The sequence below is a fragment of the Mesoplodon mirus genome (genome assembly GCF_964341445.2).
Source record: "Mesoplodon mirus genome assembly, chromosome: 2".
NCBI classification, from domain to species: Eukaryota; Metazoa; Chordata; class Mammalia; order Artiodactyla; family Ziphiidae; genus Mesoplodon; species Mesoplodon mirus.
The window spans coordinates 31,673,339-31,698,390 of record NC_138977.1 but is presented as its reverse complement, the minus strand read 5'-3'; the positions used below and the strand labels follow the sequence as shown (position 1 = coordinate 31,698,390).

Genomic DNA, 25,052 nt, shown 5'->3' with positions numbered 1-25,052 from the left:
GCGCGGACCTCACCAGTGAATCTGCACCGCGCACGCAGGCACGCAGCCCCGCCAGCCCCTCTCCCCGCGCCGCCCCCTCTCTGGTGTGTGCCACCTTCCAGCTCGGCTCACTGTTTAACGTACTTACTCACCAACCTCGTCCCCTGGGACGGACACTCCTCCCAGAGCAGGGGCTGGGCTCCCTGTGGACACAGACCCCAGGAGCGAGTCCGTAGGTGCCCGATAGGTGAGCCGTGTTCCGTAGAGTCAGGTGACACGCCCCTCCAGGTGGCCTGTACCTTCAGGTGGCTCGGGGACGGGAGAGGCGGGGCCGGTGCCTCAGACCCTCACCAAGTCCGCGTCCCGCCGGGCGCCGGCCCGCTTGCCCCGCGCACGTGCACGCGGCCGCACAGGTCAGGCCGGAGCAGGCAGGTCAGCGGCACCCGGAGGAGGGCGGTCGCGAGAACCAAGACGTCTTGTTAGAGATTAAGCGCAGGGCCCCAAGCTTTAGGTGCTGCCACCTCCTGGGGCCGCCGCAGCCGAGCGCCGCGAGCTGGGCAGCTCTAACCAGGAAGGTATGCGGAGTTCGCAGGCGAGCCCTTCGCAGCCGTGTCCAGTGTCCAGCTTCCGGGGGCCCCGGGCTCCTGGCAGAGCACCGCCGGCCCCTGCCTTGTCTTCCTCCGGCCGTCTCCTGGACGCCAGTCATTGGACCAAGGGCCCAGGCCGCTCCAGCATGCCCTCGTCTTAACTCGATATACCGGCGGCGACCCTCTTCTGACCGACTCTGAGACAGCTAGGGGTCAGGGCTTGAAAATACCTTTCTGGGCCGTCACGGTTCAGCCCGTAATGGGTAGAAGTGTTTCAGTGATCAGCTCCATAGGTAGCATAAACTCTCTTAGCTTCCTTTTCAGGTACACTGAATTTTGAAACTAATTTTCCATGCTACCAGTATGGCCTTACTGCCTGTTAAACAACCTATCAAGTGGGCATCTTTTTGGAAGATGTCAGCATTTATACATGAAACGTTCTTCAGGTGTGGTCTCATACGACCACCTGCTTTTTATAACTGTAAAAGTCATCTGTTATTTCGGTAGCAAAGTACCTTGACAATAAAGTGTTTTATACTCCTTGAGGCAATTTCACTTAACATTTCATGTTTTTCATAAAAAGGACTTGATGTAACTGAGTATGAGGACAATTTGAAGAAATCATGGGTGTGGAAAGAGCTATATGCCATCAGGAACGTCAGACCGTCCTGTCATGGCGTCCTGGGTGTGTACGGAGGGATGATTTACACTGGAATCTTCTACTGGATATTCAGAGGGATGGAGCCCTGGACCCTAAAACATAAAGGTAATTCCGGCCTGAGTATGAACGTTAGTCCTTACCTCAGGAAACGGGATCCAGTAAGTAGGGGAAAAAGGTGACCTTTTACACTTTACTGTTTTAAACTTGCTTTCTTAGAGAAATGATGAATTTAGGATCTTTAGGAGAACAGGGTATCATTGTTGAAAGAGGGCTAAAGTCTTATTTCTTCAGTATAATATTTACAGGTCTTTATTAAAATGTCTAAGGAAGTACTTTAGAATTAGATACATTTTTACTAAAAACCTTCCTCAAAACTTGGGAAGGTTCTGACTCTGATCAGCTCAAGCCAGCCAAGGACTGCACACCTATTGAGTATCCAAAACCAGATGGGCAGATCAGTTTTGACCTTTTGTCATCCGTGGCTCTGAGTGGCACGAACCATGAACACGACCAGCCGGCACATCTGACTTTGAAAGATGACAGTGTACCTGTCAACAGAAACCTGACCACATACGACGGGCCCGAGCAGCGGTTCTGCCCTGCAGGTCAGTACACTCATTTCCATCCACTCCTGAAACGTCAATAGGAGGATTTGCTTGAAACACGTTAGAAATAGGCTTCCGTTTTTTTTAAAAGAAATTTCTCCTTCTATTGCTTGGAAATTGTAAATGACTCCCATCTCCACCTTCCTTTCGAAAACTCATTATGTTTCCACTCTAATGCTAGAGCAGTAGGGATTTCTCGTTAAGCCTAATTCAGATGGCATTTCTCAAAAGCAGCCTTTCTCTGTTTACCCTCAGCGCAAGGTTAAGGGTTACGGGAAAAAGCACCAAACACCACTTTCCATGTTCACATAACTTAAAAACAAATCATTTCTGTCATGGCTGCTCCTGTCTGTGTATATGTATGCTCACATACACATACACATATAACATTATATATGTGTACATAGCCTAAAATACTAGACTTTGGCCACATGCAGCTCAGGGAAATGGTCCCGGACTTTAAATCCATCATGGATACAGTATCTTCCAGTGCTGAGCTTTCAACTAGAATTACAGCAGGAACTGGGTCTCGAGTGCTGGTAGAACAGCATTCAGGTGTGTGAAAATCAGTACATTCTGGACAGGAACTAGAACATACGCTCTGTGAGGGAGGGACCTCGACTGTCTCTTGAGTTTATCTTTTAACCATTTCTGTTATGTCACTGGGTTGTAAGCTGAGGGTAAGGGCTGACCTAATTTGTCTGTGCAGTCGTGGCGCACATGTATACGAGCAGATCTCATTTTATTGCACCTGGCAGATACTGCTTTTTTTTACAAAGTGAAGGTCCCTGGCAACCCCGCGTTGAAGAAGCCTACTGGTGCCATTTTTCCAACATTTGCTCACGCCACGTGTCACATGTGGTAATTCTTGCAAAATTTCAAACTTTCTCATTATTATATTTGATATTGTGCTCAGTGATCTTTGATGTTAGTACTACGACTCGCTGAAAGCTCAGATAGCATTTTTTAGCAATAAAGTGTATTTTAAGTAAGGCATGTACATTGTTTTTTAGACATAATGCTGTTATTGCATGCTTCACAGACTGCAAAGTAGCATAAATATAACTGTTACATATGCACTGGCAACCAAAAAATTCACGACTTGCTCTATTGTGATAATTCACTTTATTGTGGCGTCTGGGTCCTGAGGTATGTCCATATATAAGATCACACCCAAAACCTGCTCAACCTCGAGTTCCCTTGTTGGTAACGCCAACTCAGCCACATGCTGCTGTACCTTCTGCTTTTATCATTTTTAATTTATACAACAGCAAACGCACACACCCAGATCTCTGTAATGTTCGGTGGGTAAACATTCAGTCCACAAACCCTGAGGGCTTCTGTGGCTAGTTTCTCCATGACTTTAGCCTCCGCTTTAAAGGCAGCAACTGCACAGAGTTGCCTATGTTTCCTTACAGGAGTTTATGAATTTGTACCTTTGGAACAAGGTGATGGATTTCGGCTGCAGATAAATGCTCAGAACTGTGTGCACTGTAAAACATGTGATATTAAGGATCCAAGTCAGAATATTAACTGGGTGGTACCCGAAGGCGGTGGAGGCCCAGCATACAACGGAATGTAAATTGCAGCCGGCTTCACCCGTGCCAGTGTCTCTAAAACGGACGGCAAGTTAACTTCAAATGTTTGGAACTTTACAGGTGTCAAAAAAGCTTAAATATATTTTTGCTCAGAATGTTCATAATAACCAGTGAAATAATTTTATACTATACCTAAAACTGTCCCATAAAATACTATGAATCTCTCTCTTAAATAAAACTTTATAAATGATGTAGCATCTACTTCTCTCTCCAAGTCTTCTGAGATTCAGTACACTATTGGCACTACTGGCCTCCAATGTACATTTGACTCATCAGGCTCAGCACTTCCAGTGAAGTGTATCTCCTAGACCAGAGGTTGGCGTCCAGCCCACCACTCTTCTTACGCAGTTTTACTGGAACCACAGCGGTGCCTCCTGGTTTACACACTGTCGACGGGGGCTTTTGAGCTCCAGGTGCAGAACTGAGTAGCTGTGACAGACTGTAATGTCTACCTGACCCTTTAGAGACGTCTGCCAGCCCTGCACACAGGTCACAGATGCATCAAAGAACTGAGAAAAACAACATACATACTTAAGTTTTCATCTGTTTATTCAAACAAGATGTGTCTAGGAGTTTAAAATACACTGCACACCATTATCCTTTGTAATGCAGAGAGCCATTTAAAATGAGTTCAACTTCACCATATCTTGTAACACTGATCTATTAAGAGTGAATCCCTACCTGTATTCCTAGACTGCAAACAATGGGAACTGAAGTCTCAAAGGGAACACATTAGGGATCATACATAATAGACAAGACCCTTAAATTGTCTTACTCACTTTATACAATCAATTCATACTTAAGCAAAACTGAATTCCTTATTAAGCAAACATTTTTGCATAAGCTGCCTTCTCTTTATCTTTCTGTGCCTTTATCTTTTGCTTGACTTTCAGCAATTCTGCCTGGATAGCTGCAAAATAAATATGTAATATGAGTTATTTCTCAAAACATCCAAAAAATTAGGCTGACCAGCAAACTGATGCTTTAGTATGATAAAAAATGATATAACTCTTCGAAGAGTAACTGAGCCCTATTAACAGCACATTTTACTTGGAGAAAGCTACCACACAAACATAAAAACCACAGAGCACAATTTTAGGAGACTGTCCACCGAGAGAACTAACTGAATTACACACAGATGTGCCTTCTCCCTTCCATCAGAGGGGGGACCCCACTGAAGTACCTCCCCAAAGACCTATTTCCACATCTAGACCTAGAATCACCATTTGTACTTGGTTTATTTGAAAAACAGGCTTATTTTTGTCGCAGCTTTCCAAAACTTTCCTAAAACATATTCAGTAGCTAGAATATTTAGGTCATGGCCACGTTCAGCTTAAGAAATGGTCCCAAACACTAAATTCGCCCTAAATACTGTGTCTTCTAATGCTGCTCTTCCATCTAGAATTACAGGACAGCAGAGTAAACAGTCTTCAGACACGTGGAAAGCAGTGGGAGTGTAAGCTGAAGGCAGGGACCCTGACTTGTGCTTTCTGCAGCATGACTAGAGCCTGGCCTGTAACAGGCGTTCTGCAGTATCTGCTGGACAACCATCCTCTAAGTGACAAAGGGTATGCTGGTTCATGAGGATAAATTCTTAAGGGACAAAATGAACTTGCACTACTGAAACTGCCAACTTACCTTTATCCTCTGGTGCTATCTCCTGAGCTTTCTTAAGATCAGCCTTTAATTGGAAAAAAAAACATTTAAATATTAGGTTATGAGTTATGAAAATGGTTTTTTTTTTAATTAAATTTTAAAACAGAGGAGCTTCAAGATGGCAGAGGAGTAAGAGGCGGAGATCACCTTCCTCCCCACAGATACATCAAAACTACATCTACACATGGAACAAGCCCTACAGAACACCTACTGAACACTGACAGAAGACCTCAGACCCCCCAAAAGGCAAGAAACTCCCCACGTACCTGGGTAGGGCAAAAGAAAAAAGAAAACACACAGACAAAAGGACAGGGACGGGACCTGCACCAGTGGGAGGGAGCCGTGAAGGAGGAAAGGTTTCCACACACTAGGAGCCCCTTCGCGGGCGGAGACTGCGGGTGGCGGTGGGGGGAAGCTTCGGAGCCACAGAGGAGAGCGCAGCAACAGGGGTGCGGAGGGGAAAGCGGAGAGATTAACGCACAGAGGATCGGTGCCGACCAGCACTCACCAGCCTGAGAGGCTTGTCTGCTCACCCACCGGGGCGGGCAGGGCTGGGAGCTGTGGCTCGGGCTTTGGTCGGAGCACAGGGACAGGACTGCGGTTGGCGGCGTGAACACAACCTGAAGGGGTTAGTGCACCACGGCTGGCCGGGAGGGAGTCCAGGGAAAAGTCTGGACCTGCCTAAGACGCAAGAGACCTTTTCTTGCCTCTTTGTTTCCTGGTGCGCGAGGAGAGGGGATTCAGAGCACCGCCTACAGAAGCTCCAGAGACGGGCGCGAGCCGCGGCTAACAGCATGGACCCCAGACACGGGCATGCATGGGACACTAAGGCTGCTGCTGCCACCACCAAGAAGCCTATGTGCAAGCCCAGGTCACTCTCCACACCTCCCCTCCCGAAGCCTGTGCAGCCTGCCACTGCCAGGGTCCCGTGATCCAGGGACAACTTCCCTTCCCCGGGAGAACGCACGGCGCGCCTCAGGCTGGTGCAGCATCACGCTGGCCTCTGCCGCCACAGGCTCGCCCCGCCTCCGTGCCCCTCCTTCCCCCGGGCCTGAGTGAGGCAGAGCCCCCGAATCAGTGGCTCCTTTAACCCTGTCCTGTCTGAGCAAAGAACAGACATCCTCAGGCCACCTACACGCACAGGCGGGACCAAATCCAAAGCTGAACCCCAGGAGCTGTGCGAACAAAGAAGAGAAAGGGAAATCTCTCCCAGCAGCCTTAGGAGCAGCAGATTAAATCTCCACAATCAACTTGATGTACCCTGCATCTGTGGAATACCTGAACAGACAACGAATCATCCCAAATTGAGGAGGTGGACTTTGGGAGCAACGATATATATATATTTTTTCCCTTTTTCTCTTTTTCTCAGTGTCTATGTGTATGCTGCTGTGTGTGATTTTGTCTGTATAGCTTTGCTTTTACCATTTGTCCTAGGGTTCTGTTTGTCCGTTTTGGTTTTTTTTTATTATTACCTACAAAATTTTTTTCTTAATATTTTTTATTTTTTATTTTAATAGCTTTATTTTATTTTACTTTATTTTATTTTACCTTCATTCTTTCTTTTTTTCTCCCTTTTATTCTGAACCGTGTGGATGAAAGGCTCTTGGTGCTGCAGCCAGGAGTCAGTGCTGTGCCTCTGAGGTGGGAGAGCCAACTTCAGGACACTGGTCCACAAGAGACCTCCCAGCTCCACATAATATCAAATGGCGAAAATCTCCCAGAGATCTCCATCTCAACACCAAGACCCAACTCCACTCAACCACCAGCAAGCTACAGTGCAGGACACCCTATGCCAAACAACTAGCAAGACAGAAACACAAACCCACCCATTAGCAGAGAGGCTGCCTAAAATCATAATAAGGCCACAGACACCCCAAAACACACCACCAGACGTAGACCTGCTCACCAGAAAGACAAGATCCAGCCTCATCCACCAGAACACAGGCACTAGTCCCCTCCTCCAGGAAACCTACACAACCCATTAAACAAACCTTAGCCACTGGGGACAGACACCAAAAAAAACGAGAACTACGAACCTGCAGCCTGCAAAAAGGAGATCACAAACACAGTAAGTTAAGCAAAATGAGAAGACAGAGAAACACACAGCAGATGAAGGAGGAAGATAAAAACCCACCAGACCTAACAAATGAAGAGGAAATAGGCAGTCTACCTGAAAAACAATTCAGAATAATCATAGTAAAGATGATCCAAAATCTTGGAAATAGAATAGAGAAAATGCAAGAAACATTTAACAAGGACCTAGAAGAACTAAAGATGAAACAAGCAACAATGAACAACGCAATAAATGAAATTAAAAATACTCTATATGGGATCAATAGCGGAATAACTGAGGCAGAAGAACGGATAAGTGACCTGGAAGATAAAACAGTGGAAATAACTACCTCAGAGCAGAATAAAGAAAAAAGAATGAAAAGAATTGAGGACAGTCTCTGAGACTTCTGGGACAACATTAAACACACCAACATTCGAATTATAGGGGTCCCAGAAGAAGAAGAGAAATAGAAAGGGACTGAGAAAATATTTGAAGAGATTATAGTTGAAAACTTCCCTAATATGGGAAAAGAAATAGTTAATCAAGTCCAGGAAGCAGAGAGTCCCATACATGGTAAATCCAAGGAGAAACACTCCAAGACACATATTAATCAAACTATCAAAAATTAAATACAAAGAAAAAACATTAAAAGCAGCAAGGGAAAAATAACACATAAGGGAATCCCCATGAGGTTAACAGCTGATCTTTCAGCAGAAACTCTGCTAGCCAGAAGGGAGTGGCAGGACATATTTAAAGTGATGAAGGAGAAAAACCTGCAACAAAGATTACTCTACCCAGCAAGGATCTCATTCAGATTTGATGGCGAAATTAAAACCTTTACAGACAAGCAAAAGCTAAGAGAATTCAGCACCACCAAACCAGCTTTACAACAAACGCTAAAGGAACTTCTCTAGGCAGGAAACACAGGAGAAGGAAAAGACCTACAATAATAAACCCAAAACAATTAAGAAAATGGTAATAGGAACATACATATCGATAATTACCTTAAATGTAAATGGATTAAATGCTCCAACCAAAAGACACAGACTGGCTGAATGGATAGAAAAACAAGACCCATATACATATGCTGTCTACAAGAGACCCACTTCAGACCTAGGGACACATACAGACTGAAAGTGAGCGGATGGAAAAAGATACTCCATGCAAATGGAAATCAAAAGAAAGCTGGAGTAGCAATTCTCATATCAGACAAAATAGACTTTAAAACAAAGACTTTTACAAGAGACAAAGAAAGACAGTACATAATGATCAAGGGATCAATCCAAGAAGAAGATAGAACAATTGTAAATATTTATGCACCCAACATAGGAGCACCTCAATACATAAGGCAAATACTAACAGCCATAAAAGGGGAAGTCGACTAACACAATCATAGTAGGGGACTTTAACACCCCACTTTCACCAATGGACAGATCATCCAAGATGAAAATAAATAAGGAAACACAAGCTTTAAATGATACATTAAACATGATGGACTTAATTGATACTTATAGGACATTCCACCCAAAAACAACAATACACGTTCGTCTGAAGTGCTCACGGAACATTCTCCAGGATAGATCACATCTTGGGTCACAAATCAAGCCTTGGTAAATTTAAGAAAATTGAAATCGTATCAAGTATCTTTTCCGACCACAACACTATGAGACTAGGTATCAATTACAGGAAAAAAATCTGTAAGCAATACAAACACATGCAGTCTAAATAATATGCTACTAAACAACCAAGAGATCACTGAAGAAATCAAAGAGGAAATCAAAAAATACCTAGAAACAAATGACAAGGAAAACATGACTACACAAAACCTACAGGAGGCAACAAAAGCAGTTCTAAGAGGGAAGTTTGTAGCAGTACAATCCTACCTCAAGAAACAGGAAACATCTCAAACAACCTAACCTTACACCTAAAGCAATTAGAGAAAGAAGAAGAATAAAACCCCAAAGTTAGCAGAAGGAAAGAAATCATAAAGATAAGATCAGAAATAGATGAAAAAGAAATGAAGGAAATGATAGCAAAGAGCAATGAAACTAAAAGCTGGTTCTTTGAGAAAATAAGCAAAATTGATAAACCATTAGCCAGACTTATAAAAAAAAAAAAGGGAGAAGACTCCAGTCATAGAATTAGAAATGAAAAATGAGAAGTAACAACTGACACTGCCAAAATACAAAGGATCATGAGAGATTACTACAAGCAAATGTATGCCAATAAAGTGGACAACCTGGAAGAAATGGATCAATTCTTAGAAATGCACAACCTTCTGAGACCGAACCAGGAAGAAATAGAAAATATCTACAGACCAATCACAAGCACTGAGATTGAAACTGTGATTTAAAATCTTCCAACAAGGGCTTCCCTGGTGGCACAGGAGTTGAGAGTTCGCCTGCCGATGCAGGGGACACGGGTTCGTGCCCCAGTCCGGGAAGATCCCACATGCCGTGGAGTGGCTGGGCCCATGAACCATCGCCCCTGAGCCTGTGCGTCTGGAGTCTGTGCTCCGCAACGGGAGAGGCCACAACAGTGAGAGGCCCACGTACCGGGGGGGGGGGGGTGGGGGGGGGTGGAATCTTCCAGCAAACAAAAGCCCAGGACCAGATGGCTTCACAGGTGAATTCTATGCAACATTTAGAGAACACCTAACACCTGTCCTTCTCAAAACCTTCCAAAATATACCAGAGGGAGGAACACTCCCAAACTCATTCTACGAGGCCACAATCACCCTGATACCAAAACCAGACAAAGATGTCACAAAGCAAGAAAACTACAGGCCAATATCACTGATGAGCACAGATGCAAAAATCCTCAACAGAACAGTAGCAAACAGAATCCAGCAGCACATTAAAAGGATCTTACACTATGATCAAGTGGGGTTTATCCCAGGGATGCAAGAATTCTTCAGTATACGCAAATCAATCAATGTGATACACCATATTAACATACTGAACAATAAAAACCATATGATCATCTCAACAGATGCAGAGAAATCTTTCGACAAAATTCAACACCCATTTATGATAAAAACTCTCCAGAAAGTAGGCATAGAGGGAACTTTCCTCAACATAATAAAGGCCATATATGACAAACCCACAGCCAACATCATCCTCAATGGTGAAAAACTGAAACCATTTCCACTAAGATCAGGAACAAGGCAAGGTTGTCCACTCTCACCACTATTATTCAACATAGTTTTGGAAGTTTTAGCCACAGCAATCAGAGAAGAAAAAGAAATAATAGGAATCCAAATCGGAAGAGAAGAAGTAAAGCTGTCACTGTTTGCAGATGACATGATACTATACATAGAGAATCCTAAAGATGCTACCAGAAAACTACTAGAACTAATCAATGAATTTGGTAAAGTAGCAGGATACAAAATTAATGCACGGAAGTCTCTTGCATTCCTATACACTAATGATGAAAAATCTGTAAGAGAAATTAAGGGAACACTCCCATTTACCACTGCAACAAAAAGAATAAAATATGTAGGAACAAACCTACCTAAGGAGACAAAAGACCTGTATGCAGAAAACTATAAGACACTGATGAAAGAAATTGAAGATGATACAAACAGATGGAGAGATATACCATGTTCTTGGATTGGAAGAATCAACATTCTGAAAATGACTCTAGTACCCAAAGCAATCTACAGATTCAATGCAATCCGTATCAAACTACCACTGGCATTTTTCACAGAACTAGAACAAGAAATTTCACAATTGGTATGGAAACACAAAAGACCCCAAATAGCCAAAGCAATCTTGAGAACGAAAAATGGAGCTGGAGGAATCAGGCTCCCTGACTTCAGACTATACTACAAAGCTAAAGTAATCAAGACAGTATGGTACTGGCACAGAAACAGAAATATAGATCAATGGAACAGGATAGAGAGCCCAGAGATAAACCCATGCACCTACGGTCACCTTATGTTTGATAAAGGAGGCAAGAATATACAGTGGAGAAAAGACAGCCTCTTCAATAAGTGGTGTTGGGAAACCTGGACAGCTACATGTAGAAGAATGAAATTAGAACCTTCCCTAACACCATACACAAAAATAAACTCAAAATGGATTAAAGACCTAAATGTAAGGCCAGACACCATCAAACTCTTAGAGGAAAGCACTGGCAGAACACTCTATGACATAAATCACAGCAAGATTCTTTTTGACCCACTTCCTACAGAGATGGAAATAAAAGCAAAAATAAACAAATGGGGGCCTCCCTGGTGGCGCAGTGGTTGAGAGTCCGCCTGCCGATGCAGGGGATACGGGTTCGTGCCCCGGTCTGGGAGGATCCCATATGCCGCGGAGCGGCTGGGCCCGTGAGCCATGGCCGCTGGGCCTGCGCATCCGGAGCCTGTGCTCCGCAACGGGGGAGGCCACAGCAGTGAGAGGCCCGCATACCGCAAAAAGAAAAAAAAAAATAAATAAATAAACAAATGGGACCTAAGCAAAGTTAAAAGCTTTTGCACAGCAAAGAAAACCATAAACAAGATGAAAAGACAACCCTCAGAATGGGAGAAAATATTTGCAAATGAAGCAACGGACAAAGGATTATCTCCAAAATTTACAAGCAGCTCATGCAGCTCAATATTAAAAAAACAAACAACACAATCCAAAAATGGGCAGAAGAGCTAAACAGACATTTCTCCAAAGAAGGTATACAGATTGCCAACAAACACATGAAGGAATGCTCAACATCATTAATCATTAGAGAAATGTAAATCAAAACTACAATGAGGGGCCTCCCTGGTGGCGCAGTGGTTGAGAGTCCGCCTGCCGATGCAGGGGATACGGGTTCGTGCCCCGGTCCGGGAGGATCCCATATGCCGCGGAGCGGCTGGGCCCGTGAGCCATGGCCGCTGGGCCTGCGCGTCCGGAGCCTGTGCTCCGCAACGGGAGAGGCCACAACAGTGAGAGGCCCGCATACCGCAAAAAGAAAAAAAAATAAATAAATAAAACTACAATGAGGTATCACCTCACACAGGTCAGAATGGCCATCATCAAAAAATCTACAAACAATAAATGCTGGAGAGGGTGTGGAGAAAAGGAAACCCTGTTGCACTGTTGGTGGGAATGTAAGTTGATACAGCCACTATGGAGAACAGTATGGAGGTTCCTTAAAAAACTGAAAATAGAACTACCGTATGACCCAGCAATCCCATTACTGGGCATATACCCTGAGAAAACCATAATTCAAAAAGAGTCATGTACCACAATGTTCATTGCAGCTCTATTTACAATAGCCAGGACATGGAAGCAACGTTAAGTGTCCATCAACAGAGGAATGGATAAAGAAGAAGTGGCACACACATACAATGGAATACTACTCAGCCATAAAAAGGAACAAAACTGAGTTGTCTGTAGTGAGGTGGACGGACCTAGAGACTGTCACACAGTGAAGTAACTCAGAAAGAGAAAAATACCGTATGCTAACACATATATATGGAATCTAAAAAAAAAAAAATGGTCATGAAGAACCTAGGGGCTGGACAGGAATAAAGATGCAGACCTACTAGATAATGGACTTGAGGATACGGGGAGGGGGAAGGGTAAGCTGGGACAAAGTGAGAGAGTGGCAGTGACATATATACACTACCAAACGTAAAACAGACAGCTAGTGGAAAGCAGCCGCATAGCACAGGGACATCAGCTCGGTACTCTGTGACCACCTAGAGGGGTGGGATAGAGAGGGTGGGAGGGAGACACAAGAGGGAAGAGATACGGGGACATATGTACATGTGTAACTGATTCACTTTGTTGTAAAGCAGAAACACACGATTGTAAAGCAATTATACTCCAATAAAGATGTTAAAAAATAAAGTAAAATTTAAGACAAAACTTTACCAATGCTTGGTCGTATTCTTTTAGTCCTTGCCATCCTTGGGCTCTACGGTACAGTGCTTTGGTATTTGCCGGATCTATTTCAAGGACCTACAGAAAGTTATACAATTAATATTTTTATCTAACTACTGAGTACTATGTATACATGCTGGATTTCCATTTACTGCCCGTCAGCTCGAAACCAACTGTTCACTGTTTTGTGATAAGGGCGCTGGGCCCTGAGAGCCTGCGGTTACACGCTGCTTTGTCAGCAGAGGGCGCCCAGTGCCCACGGGCGAGGGACCCACTTCCCTTCCGGGTCCCTGTGAGCCTCCCGAGAGCTCCCCGAAGCTCCGGGGCACCCAGTGAGGCCCAGCCCCCATCCCCAAAGTGCCTGGCTCTCAGCCCAGAGCCTCCATGCAGCCCAGAGGGAGCAGCTGCTCCTGCATCACACGTCTCTGCACATATACACACACGTATACCCTGCAATGCCCAGATCCTTCAGCGTTCCCTCTCCTAGCCGACCCCTCGCTACTCCAATCCGCCCCTTATGTGTATCTGACAGTAACCTTGCTCTGTTGGAATTACTGTGTGGTGTCTATCTCCTGATTGGGCCCTAGCTGATAAGAGAAAAACATTCTGAATAGAAATTTGTATACACTCATTTAGTTGACATCTAGGGGTTTTTCAGGAGCATGAGTAACTTTTAATAGGTTTCTCCTCTGGAACATTTTTAAAATAGTGTATTTAGTAACATCTTTTAAAGGTCAATATTCAGATTTTACTGAAAAGGGTATATGGTATCTGCCTCACAAAGGTCAAAAAGCGATCCCGAGTGAAGAACCATCTCATCCTCTGTCGCATGCTCCCCCCTAATGAATACATTCTTATTCCTTATTCCACCTACCCGACTAAATTAGGATCTCATTTTATTTCCACTTGCTTGGGCATAGCTGATCCTTGTGACCTAGATTAATGTGCAATATACATAAAAATTACTAGAGGCGGTCTTTCTAAAATATATGTTTTAGTTTGGAAAACTGTTCAAACTGTGCAAGAGGGAGGCAGGCTGCCACCTTGCCAGCTTTGTCGGTTAGCACTCCCGGACGTCCCCGTGAAGGCAGGGGACCTTCCTGTGTGTCCCAACAGCACGCACTGTCCCTGTACAAGTCCTGACGACCCTACATTGAAACTGACTCCTTCTCGCACCAAAAAAGTTCCTGGAGGGGAGGGTCTTTCAATTAAAACACCGAAGCGTTTGTTAGCTGCTTAACCTGCTCCCAGCAGTGCGCTAAACACTTTACGTGCATTACACACGGTCTTCTTAACAATCCCAGGAGGAAAGTAGTATTTCCATTTGGCGTATAAAGAAATTCGGACTCTGCAAGTAGGAACTTGCTCAAGATTGCAAAGCGACGACGCTCTGCTAACAACCTGGCCGGCCACAGTCGCAGTCATTCCTGGCTCTGTCTTCCAATGCCTGGCACATGACAGGCGCTCAACAGTTAAGTGAATAAATGAGCTGAGGAAGAAAGTGTCTTCAGAGAAATTAAGTGATGTAGTGTTATCAGCTAAATGAATGGTCTGAGAGGAAGAACTGAGGTCCAGAATACTTAGAGATAAAGTGACTTAGATTATGTTTCACTGGGTCTCACTAGGTCCTCCGCAATAAGATAACAGTAGTGTCACATAAAACTGCCTTTGTTCGAAGTAGTAAGTCATCATCCAACTCTTTCAAAAAGGTAACATCAAGAGACTTACCTCCAAACAGCTGTCAACTGCTCCCTGCCAGTCGGACAGCTTCAGTTTGCAGGCGCCGATATTCAGCAGGCAGCTCAAAGCGACAGGCTGCAGCTTTGCTCTGTCTGAGTTCTCAGTAGCAGCCTTCGAGCCTTCCACATACCTGGAGAACACATCGGTACAAGCAGCAAGCAGCCCCCATTAAGACAACTCTGCTCTCCTCCACTCGGTCAAAATGTGCTGTGTCAGTTCTGATATAAAAGTTCATCACATGCTAGTATTAATGTTCTTAATGACCACAATCTTTTTATTAAATGCTTTCCTTTAGAAGATTTTTTTTTTTTACTTGTTCCAACTTCTTTCCCAAAATGTTCAAAGAAGCCAACTTAAGAACAATCCCCAAACCTAGAGATTATACAGTAAGGAAAACTTCTATTTGTAAAGCTCAGGTTTCCATCACCCACTTTCCAGTGTAATTAGGTTTGGAACCAAGGCTGTCACTGTGGGACAGGGACTGGAATGGGGACAGGTGAAGAGCCCTGTGGTGGTGATTCTGACTTGTCTTTTACTGTAGTTCCTAGCTGTTTACTGAAAAGGGCCTGGCCCCCAGAATTTGGTTTCTAGAGTCTGTCCCCCGCTGAAAAGAATCAGGGCTCCTTGGAGGAACTCAGATCTGGACACAAGTATAAGATGGGTCTGGACCATCTTGTGGCAGAAAGCAAGAGCTCACAGACTAACAGAACAAAGGGATACAGGAAAGGGGCTCCCACCAAACAATGGGGAAGCCTTCAAGCATCAGAAAGAATGACGGTAATAGTATAATTCGTTGAATTGATCAAATACTACAGTAATACTTTAAAAAAAGGAGGGTGGGGGGTCTTTCAAACAGAAGAACGCTAGCTTGTAACTGCAGAATGACAGAAAATCGCAGTTCTGCAAGCATCAATGTAATAACTGATTCAGGCAAAGGGCTTCAGTGATGCTGAAACCACTGGATGAAAGGCTAGGAATGAGATGTTCACACAATCTCACAACTATCACCTCACAGAGGACTTATTATTTACAAAGGGGAAAGGTACTTTCATAACAGAAACGTGGCTAACGCCACTTTAACCAAGTGCCAAAACTCAAAACGGGCAAAACTGCCATGTGCCTTCAGGACATGGTATCATAGGAAACATGCACGTCATCTATTCAAGTCCTTGCTAAAATATGTAACCTCAAACTAATCTTGAGGAAGCAATAAACACACACAGATGGTATTCCGTAAGACAACGGGCTTCGACGCCACAAAATGCAAATGACTAAAAAACGTGGAGATTATAAAGATTAGAGGAGCCTTAGAGGCATAAAACCAAAGGATACAATGGATACTGGCGTAAAAACAAAACAAAACTGAAACAACTGGGGACCTTTGAATATGGATGACATAATGATATTTGGGAGATGTTTTCATAGTCTTAAGGCCAAGTAGAAGAGTGTCCTGGCTTCTCAGGAAATACTTGCTAAAATATTGAGGGGTAAAGTGTCATGGCATCTGCAATTTCCTTTCAAAATGATCTACAAAAACAAGTGTGGCAAAACTTAAAAACTGGTGAACACAGGTAAAGGTACATGGCTATCCATGTACTATTCTTAACTTTTCTGTGTTTTGAAATTTTTCAAAATAAGAATCTGGAAGCAGCCAAAGAAATGCAACTATTTCAATACACCTGGTTACTCTGCAGGTAATATGCCAAAGATAGAAAAAACAACTCTTGAATTTCAGTTTATAATTCAATTTCAAATTCTTACAGCAATTTATTAAAAATATTTTATTACCTTAAAACTTTTGTGTATTTTTTAATGGCCATCTCCCAGTTCTGGGATTTGAAAAAAGTATTTCCAATGTTTTTTAAGTCTTCCGTTATTAATAAAATTTTATCTACCTGTATAAAAGAAAGAACACGAATATGTTGGGTTTGAGTATGTAACGCGGTTTAGTGCTAAGTTCCATCATTGAGACAGACTGATACAAAAAGCTCAAAATTTTAGTGCTAAATATTTTTAGCAGTTTAAGTACTTAAACTTTAACCCACGTGAAAGTACTCACATCTTTTACATCTATGTCTGCATCCTCGGGGAAGTCTGGATGACTGTCACCAGATCCATCCTTGGGGAATATTCCCCAATCATCCCCTTCCTTCAGTTCTCCACAATCTGCAGTAACGCACAACTGTAAAAATAACCCTAAATTGTAGAAGCGTCTACCATATTAATGACGACTTTAACAAGAGTCTGGGTTTAAAAGCTCTCCAGCCGCAAGGCATGAGCAACAGCGTCCAAGCCGCTTCTGACGCGACAGGCTGGCATCGGGAGGCGCACCTCTGCACACACCCCGAGGAGCACAGCAGGGTCACTTCGCAGCACATGTGCCTGCTGCTGCTGTCCAGCAGCTCCGCGTACATAGACTACGTGGGAAGTTTCATCATCCACTGTGGGATGCTCCTTACGTGGGCATGTGCCTTCGACTCACTGACTGCTGTTTCCTTCACACACTGAGTGGCCGCCCCCCTCCTGCAGGTCTGAGTCTCCAATTCCACTCACAACCCTGCCCGTGAGGGTGGGTCTGTGGTGGCCATGTGGATTCACAGACATTTAGAGCACAAGCATCTTGGGAGTGACATAATCCAGTCTAAACCCTTAAATGACTTATGTAGGATGAGGATACGGGCCAAGGAAAGTTAAAGAACAAGAGCAAGCCTAAACCACAAGTTAAATGGCAGAGAGGAGACCAAGGTTTCCCGGTTTCCTGCTCTCTCTGTACTCGTATACACACTGACTCAAAGTTTTGCAGGTCTAGGAGAGTTAAGTTACCAAAATCAGCAAGACTGATGCCGAAATCCTAACAACCTCCTTTTAAACTGCCCTCATCTCTCCCAGTGTAGAAAAGAGCTTTGAAGAAAAAGTGGCAGGTCCAGGCTTCTTTAACAAGAGCCGTCCTAACGTCTTTCAGCGAACCATCATCTGAGCCTTTTACTTACATTTGCTAAGACGGCAGCTAGGATAGCGAGGGTCTTACCCTGTCATGTGGTACTCACTTTGGCAGGTTTTTCACCTTTCACCTCCACATTCTCCAGAATCCTTGCCACACCCATTCCTTTAAGCACTTGGCCAAACACCACGTGTTTGCCATCCAGGTGAGGAGTGGGAACCATGGTGATGAAGAACTGGGAGCCGTTTGTGTTGCGGCCTGCATTTGCCATGCTCAGCAACCCCTCCTTATCGTGCTGCAGGAATAAACACCATTACAGAGAAGCAAGGTTAGAGCTATTGTCTGAGTTACTCTCTACCAACCACTCACAGAACTAGGGTGGACTGCAATACCGTTTAGATCACACAGTGTAGTGTAATCTTACTTTGTACCAATTGTAACCTTTAATTCACAAAACGTGGCATACTTAATCACTTTTTAAACTTTAAGAACAGCTTATGAAACCGAATGAAGTAACAAACAATCGTGGGGGGCAGGGGTGGTACTTCTAAACCAGCCCTATTGAGAAAATGCTTACGCTTCATCTTTAAGATGAAGATCTAGTAATTCGGCTTTGCCCGTTCTTATGGCGAGGGCGCTTTTTTCTGAAAAGCGTTCAACAGTGCTCCCGCTCTTAGGCCTACATTATGATTCTTCATGATTCTTTCTTTACACTGAGAACCGCAAGGGACATTCAGTTTAGACTGCAAGTTCCGTTAGGTCCTTTCCTACTCTCCAAGGAAGCCAAATATCACGGCTTTCCTCCGGGTGAAGCACTTCTTCAGAGAATGTCCAAAAGGAACCGCCGTGTACCTCCCGAAACCCAGCTTCTACCTTGGCCCAGCCTGCTCGAAGGCTCTGTGGTCCCACTGTCTTCCTCTTCCCACCTGAGCCGAAGGCTTCCTAAACGCACTCCTTGTTGGGCGGCACGTGTAACGCTCATGCTAGTCCTCCCGCCTAAGGTGCCTTTACCCCTCAGCCTAAATCTAGCCCTGCCGTCAAGGCCACCAAGCGTGTAGAAGGCAAGAAGAACCAAATGCCCTTGCAAAAGGCCCCCTTGCTTCTTCTCAACGTGTCCATCACATGATCTTAGTGTTCATCCTTCTGGTAGCTTCCCTTTCTCCCTTCCAAAAGTTTGGTGCTTTTCCCACGATATTAAATATTATTAACCCTATTTCCTCAGCCTCCTCACGCCTTTGTCCTTCCTCACTCACATCCCTCCCTCAAACTGGCATCTGTATTCTAGTTCCTTCTAACCAAATCTCAGCCACCTTGTGAGATCCAGTTTGCCCAGCTTAAGTATCCATTCCCCCTCAGTGTCTTCCCTAATATATATCATACTTTTTTCCTACAGCATACACAGAAAGTCACAATCAACTTTTAGCATTTACTAGAGTATTATTATATTATTCTCCAGTTGTCCTATGTGTTTTAATCTTGTCTTTCTGGCAAGATTTTCAATCCCTTATCATGAAGGCATTGCATTTTTATAAACTCTTTGGCGCCAGTGACAGTACTAGCTGCAGGCAATAAACTGTTTAAAAGACTGATGACATTTTATTCTCAAATTACCCTAATTACCTTGCTCATATTCCTCATTTCCAAAAAAAGTCACTTTACTTTTTGTACTTACATGTCCATTCTTATAACTTGAATGATGCAACATACCCCAATGGGGACATCTTGGGACAAGGAAGAAGGCACAGGCACCACTAATGTCCTTTAGAAGCCTGGACGTTAACCAGATCTGCTAGTTTGCAAATCCCCTGACATCCCAGACATTAGTGATGCTTTTGTTGCTCTTCAAGTTTAAGCATAAAGATGCACAAGTTACCATCCCTCTGACGAGCACATTTTTCCTGGAAACAGTTTTGCCATATGGTGGCCACCCTTAAAAACACACTGGCTTTACTGAAGTATAACCTGGATCACAATGAAATAGCTGTTGCATTCTTACCAATAAAATCACTACTGGATGAAATCTTTTCGCCTTAAAGATGTATATATATGGGGCTTCCCTGGTGGCGCAGTGGTTAAGAATCCGCCTGCCAATGCAGGGGACACGGGTTCGAGCCCTGGTCCGGGAAGATCCCACATGCCGCAGAGTGACTAAGCCCGTGCACCACAACTACTGAGCCTGTGCTCTAGAGCCCACGAGCCACAACTACTGAGCTCACGTGCCACAACTACTGAAGCCCGTGTGACTAGAGCCCGTGCTCCACAACAAGAGAAGCCACCGCAATGAGAAGCCCACGTACTGCAATGAAGAGCAGCCCCCGCTCGCCACAACTAGAGAAAGCCTGTGCGCAGCGATGAAGACCCAACACAGCCAAAAATAAATAAATAAAATAAATTTATTAACCAAAAAAAAGATGTATATTTACAAATATGATGCCTTTCACAAGGAGATCTGAGCACATCTGAGGCATTTATCCTAATTCAACAAGTATCCCAGACACATAACAACCTTTATTATCAGTAACAAACATGCATTTTTGTCTACTTTACCTTATAATGGAAATTTTCATCTTCAAATTTTTCACCATAAATACTTTCTCCACCTGTCCCATTCTGATTTGAGAAGTCTCCACCCTGAATCATAAACTTCTTAATAACTACAAAAAAGGAAAATCGCCATTAGAAGCTACGGACGACTGTAGCAATGCTGACTAACAGATATGTCGTAATGAGGACAACTTCTCTCCTGTCTTTCCCCACCTCCGTCCACAACTGCAAACTCTTAAAAGGCTTTTCACAGTCTGAGTCCCAGCTACTCCCACTCCCTGATGGCCCACTAACGCTCAAAAGAATCAGTTCACATGGCACCTCCCCTATAGAACTGTCAGACCCCAAAACTGGAACTCCTTATTTTTCTCCAACAGCATCTTGATTCTACCTCCCTTTTATCATATGTATCATAATGATCTGTCTCTCCCAGCAAACAATTAAGTACAGCAACTCCCTTTTTCCTCCTTGGTAACCATGTGCATGGCTGGGCACATAATGGTTACTCAAAAATGCTACTGAATAAACCAATCATTCCCAAGAGGTTTGTTACAGTGTAATGCAAGTACTTCAGCAAATATTATCACTTAGTAGCAAGGGTTCCCAAGAACACTGCCGCACGCTGAGATTTCCCAGGACTCACAGAACTCGGTATCTGTTTGTATTACACGGATGTAGTAAGTAAGAAGACACAGCTGGATGATAAAGAGAGAAGATACAGGAGGAGCCTGGAGGAATCCAGGTGTTCCCTTATGCTCCCTCGCTCCCATGAACGTTCACAGGGCACATTCCTCCTCCTCCCCCCAGCAAAGAAATGCAGCAACATGTGCAGTGTTTCTCCCCAGGAGGGCCCTGTAGAGACTCAGCACCCAAGGTCTCTGCTGGGGCTGATCCTGCAGGCACTGTCTGCCCAGCAGGAAGCAAAATTCCAGACTCCCAAAGAAAAGCAGTGTCCAGCGTAAATCAGATTGCACCAAGAGTCTAGGCAGAGTAAATCACCTTCAGGATTTGGAGAGTGGTTCAAGCGCCACGTTCCCTGACTCCAGGCAATGGCCACCCTTGCAAGTAGACTCTTCTAAGGCCAGCAGCCTCAGGCCTGCTATGTTAACTCTTTTCTGCACACCCTTTATTAGCACACAGGCACTCCTCCATCTATTGCGCTTTGCAGATACTGTGTTTTTTTTTTCTTTACAACCTGCAAGGCTTGTGGCAATCCTGCATAGAGCAAGTCTATCAGTGCCATTTTTTTCAAAAGCATTTGCTCATTTCATGTCTCTATCACATTTTGGTAATTCTTGCAATATTTCAAACTTTCATTATTATTTTTTATGGCGATCTGTGATGAGTAATCTTTGATGTTACTACTATAATTGTTTGGGCATTTTTTTAGCAATAAAGTATTTTTAGATTAAGGTACATACTTTTTTTTCAGACATAATGCTATTACACACAATAGACTACAGTATAAACATAACTTTTATATGCACTGGGAAACCAAAAATTTGTGTGACTTGCTTTACTGCAACATTCGCTTTATTGCAGTGGCCTGGAACTGAACCTGCAATATCTCCATGGTATGCTTATATTTTGGTATTTTATTAAACATGAAAGTAAATCAACAGTTTAAGTATTTTAAAATCACTGTTAATCTTTTCTTAATCAAGTTTTAGAAAAATTTAAATACTCATAGTTTAACTCATTTGTTTATTCATTAAACAAATATTTATTGCAGGCCTACTCAATAACTATACTGGATGCTAAGGACAAAATGGTGAGAAGATACAGTTTCTGAACTCATGGAGCCTACAGTCTATTGGGGGAGCCATCAAATAATCACTGAACAAAGGTATGACTACACAGTGTGACAAGTCACCTTTTAATCACACATCACACCAGGTGTCCAAGACACGGAATCTTTAAGTTGGCTGCAGTCTTCCCAAGCAATCCTGCCCAAAAAGTAGGCATAACTTTCTGTCACCAGGTAGTCAAGCTACCCAAGCCCTGTTTGTTTACCACGGCCACACCCTGGTGAAGCTAGGGTAGTCCATTTCTGTATAAATAAACCTTAGTACTCTCCCATAATTCATTCCACCTTCCACAGCCCAACCTTTATGAAACTGAGCTATCATCTCAGATCTCAAAGCATCCGTTTGGAAACTAACAGTATTTTTTTTTTTTTTTGGCGTCATACAGTTTGGAGGATTTTTTTTAATTGAGGTAAAATTTACATAGCATAAAATTAACCACTAACCATTTTAAAGTGTACAATTCAGTGACATTTAGTACATGCACAGGACTGTTAATTATCACCTCTGTCTAGTTTCAAGTTCTTTTCATCACCCCAAAACGAAAACCTTGTACAAATTAAAAGCAGTCACTCCCCATCCCTCTACCCCTAGCCCCTGGCAACCACCAATCTGCTTTCTGTCTCTATGGATTTATCTATTCTGGATATTTCATGTAAATGAAGTTATACAACAAGTGACCTTTTGTGTCTTGCTTTTATCACTTAGCATAATATTTTCGAGGTTTGTCCCCATGGTACCATGTGTCAGTACTTCATTACTTTTTATGGCTGAATAATAATCCATTGTATGTAACTGTTAACTCTCACCCTCTACTTAGTGTTTTCTTCCCTAACTCCTAAAGAACAGGATTCAATCACCTATAAGGAGAACCAGATTCAGAAAACGCATATGTACTTCGATGGAAAGGACATCCTTTGAAATGTAGAGGTTTCCCAGTGGTGGGTCCAATGCCTTTTTCTCCTGTACACAATGCACGAAAATTTTCTGCAGTTTTGGGTACAATATCTGCAAACAATTCCAAGACAATTCGACCAACTGAAAGAAAAAATGAAACTGTGTCAGTATGCAAAACAACCAGCTAAATAAGCAAATGGTAAAAGGAGAGTTGGTAAAATTATGGTGACTGAGATACCAAGTTCTCTTTTTTGGTCATTTTTCTAATATTCAAATTCAGTCTACCTCATGTTAAGTATCATGTATCTAGATGAGTTTGAAACAATTATTTTACTACATCTTACAAAGGATCATCAACACAGCAGCCAGAAGAGTAGCATCATTTAAGGACACCATGAACTAGGAATGGTCTTCATTTGATTAATGTCTCTGACATGTGCTCATAACTTCCCATCACCAAGTAACCAACACGAGAAAATGAAACATCCTGCGGGGTCACGTTGGCCATGCTGTAGGTACAGCTGTAGTCTTTGTGCTCTGTGGAACCTGCCCAGTGCTGCCTCTAAAGCAAAAGCTGAAAAGTTCACATTCTAGACAATTCCTAAGGCAGGTAAAAGTTAAACCTGGCACTAAATTTCAAAACAAAATGAATGTACTGATACATATAAGTCTGTGTGTGTGTGTGTGTGCACGCGCGCGTGCAGTCAATGGAAGAGGATCACCTGCCGCACCAGTAAGCAAAGGATGTTGCAGCCATCGAGCCCTCTCATCACAGCCGCCTGGACAGTGAGTCCTGCGGGGGCTCAACATAAAGACAAACGGGCTGCCCAGTGCCAAGCCCACCGAGCCCTCAGCCGCTGCAGCCAGCCCAAAGGTGCCCCCTGAGGAGACTCAGGGTCAGAAAGCACAGGACGCTGGCCCCGGCAGCCGAGGTGCACGTCCAAGGAAGGGTTTCAGTGAGCCCGGACTCTTGCATCTCCCCATACACAGAAAAGCGCTACGTCCCTTAACTTGACATGTCTGGTTTCCTCTGTTAACGGTCATCTTTTGATATTCCCACGACCTGGTTTTTGTTGCAACAACTCCTATATATCCCGGCTCCTCCCTTAGCCCTTCAGAGCAGTCCTCAGAGCTATCTGCCAGGCTGCACCCCGGGCTTAACGTCCTCAGTTTTGCCCACCAAATAAAACAAAAATCCGGAACTTTTATACAGTGGGTTTTTTTTTTTTCCAGCCAACAATGTGTATCCATAACCGTCCCCCCGGTCCCTGAATGCGGATGTCTCCTTTGTCCACACATTATTCAAACACACCGAGAGCAACTCAGCTACAAAGCAATGCGCTGATTCACCAGGTCTCAGGCGCCTCCGAGCTGCTACCGTAGCCTAGGCAACCACACCGCCACATGCACCTCACTTTCCCCAACGCCGACACAGAGGCGATGGCCACCGAGATGAACGGACCTCTAAGTTAAGAATCCGTAACAAGAAGAAAAAAATGCAAAAATCGTTTTAATTTACAGATATCGCGATAACTGCTGATACATGTCTCGTGGCAAGAGACACAGGGGAACGGGAGCCCCCGAAACGCATAACCGGAGTTTTCTGAATGTCCCCCAAATATAAAAGCAGGTGGCGGGGAAGGGAGGCCAAGTCGGGTGAGACAGACCCAAAGGCCGCCCCCACCCCCGGGACAGAAACTTCCAGAAACTTCCGCACGCCCCAGGGCACCGGTACAAGGTCGCGGGCCCGCCCCAGCCACTGGGACCCCGACCCCGGGAGCCCCGCCTCCTCACCTCGCTCCCCTCCGACGTCCACGTCCAAGAAGACTCGGGGGTTACTGGGGTTGGACGGCTTAGCCTGGGGGGACGGGTGCGACATTGTGGGCCGCAGGCGCGTTCGCGAGCGCCTCGGAACACCCCGTGGCCACCGCGCAGCCCGAACCCCAAAGCCGGCTGCGTCTGCGAAGAACCGCGGCGCTGGCCACCAACTTCCGACAGAGACCCGGAGGCCGCGGCCCAACTTCCGGCGTCTCCGCCCAACTTCCGGCGTCTCACCCCGACTTCCGGCGTTACGGCCCGACTTCCGGCGTCTCCGCCCGACTTCCGGCGTCGCTTGCGG

General features: G+C 44.3%; 2 protein-coding genes across 4 annotated transcripts in view; one reads left to right on the top strand and one right to left on the bottom strand.

The window, feature by feature from the left end:
• ETFDH (electron transfer flavoprotein dehydrogenase) overlaps positions 1-3,620 on the top strand; it is a 34,529-nt gene extending 30,909 nt beyond the window's left edge. For both annotated transcript variants that reach the window (XM_082605940.1, XM_082605941.1), the window contains exons 11-13: positions 1,150-1,332; positions 1,611-1,832; positions 3,251-3,620. In XM_082605940.1, the coding sequence (XP_082462066.1) occupies positions 1,150-1,332; positions 1,611-1,832; positions 3,251-3,414 (569 nt within the window). In that variant the 3' untranslated portion in view covers positions 3,415-3,620. The remainder of the gene's footprint in view (positions 1-1,149; positions 1,333-1,610; positions 1,833-3,250) is intronic.
• A 338-nt stretch (positions 3,621-3,958) lies between these two features.
• On the bottom strand, positions 3,959-24,937 carry PPID (peptidylprolyl isomerase D). 2 transcript variants are annotated; one of them, XM_082605960.1, is made up of 10 exons: positions 24,728-24,937; positions 22,934-23,074; positions 20,235-20,341; positions 17,794-17,982; positions 16,806-16,928; positions 16,535-16,641; positions 14,735-14,876; positions 12,998-13,084; positions 5,069-5,111; positions 3,959-4,340 (listed from the first exon to the last, which is right to left on the bottom strand). In XM_082605960.1, the coding sequence occupies exons 1-10, from the start codon at positions 24,810-24,812 to the stop codon at positions 4,252-4,254; spliced, it is 1,113 nt and encodes a 370-aa protein (XP_082462086.1). In that variant the 5' UTR covers positions 24,813-24,937; the 3' UTR covers positions 3,959-4,251. The 2 variants fall into 2 exon arrangements, with proteins under 2 accessions (XP_082462086.1, XP_082462087.1); XM_082605961.1 differs by lacking the exon at positions 24,728-24,937 and having other exon boundaries at positions 22,897-23,011.
• Between the last annotated feature and the right edge of the window lie 115 nt (positions 24,938-25,052).

Excerpts from the sequence above, each read along its gene's own strand:
- PPID (XM_082605960.1), bottom strand. The coding sequence starts at position 24,812 with ATGTCGCACCCGTCCCCCCAGGCTAAGCCGTCCAACCCCAGTAACCCC. Across the intron at positions 23,075-24,727 it reads GGACGTCGGAGGGGAGCGAG|TTGGTCGAATTGTCTTGGAA; the intron begins GTGAGGAGGCGG and ends TTTTTCTTTCAG. Across the intron at positions 16,929-17,793 it reads AAGGTGAAAAACCTGCCAAA|TTGTGCGTTACTGCAGATTG; the intron begins GTGAGTACCACA and ends TTATTTTTACAG.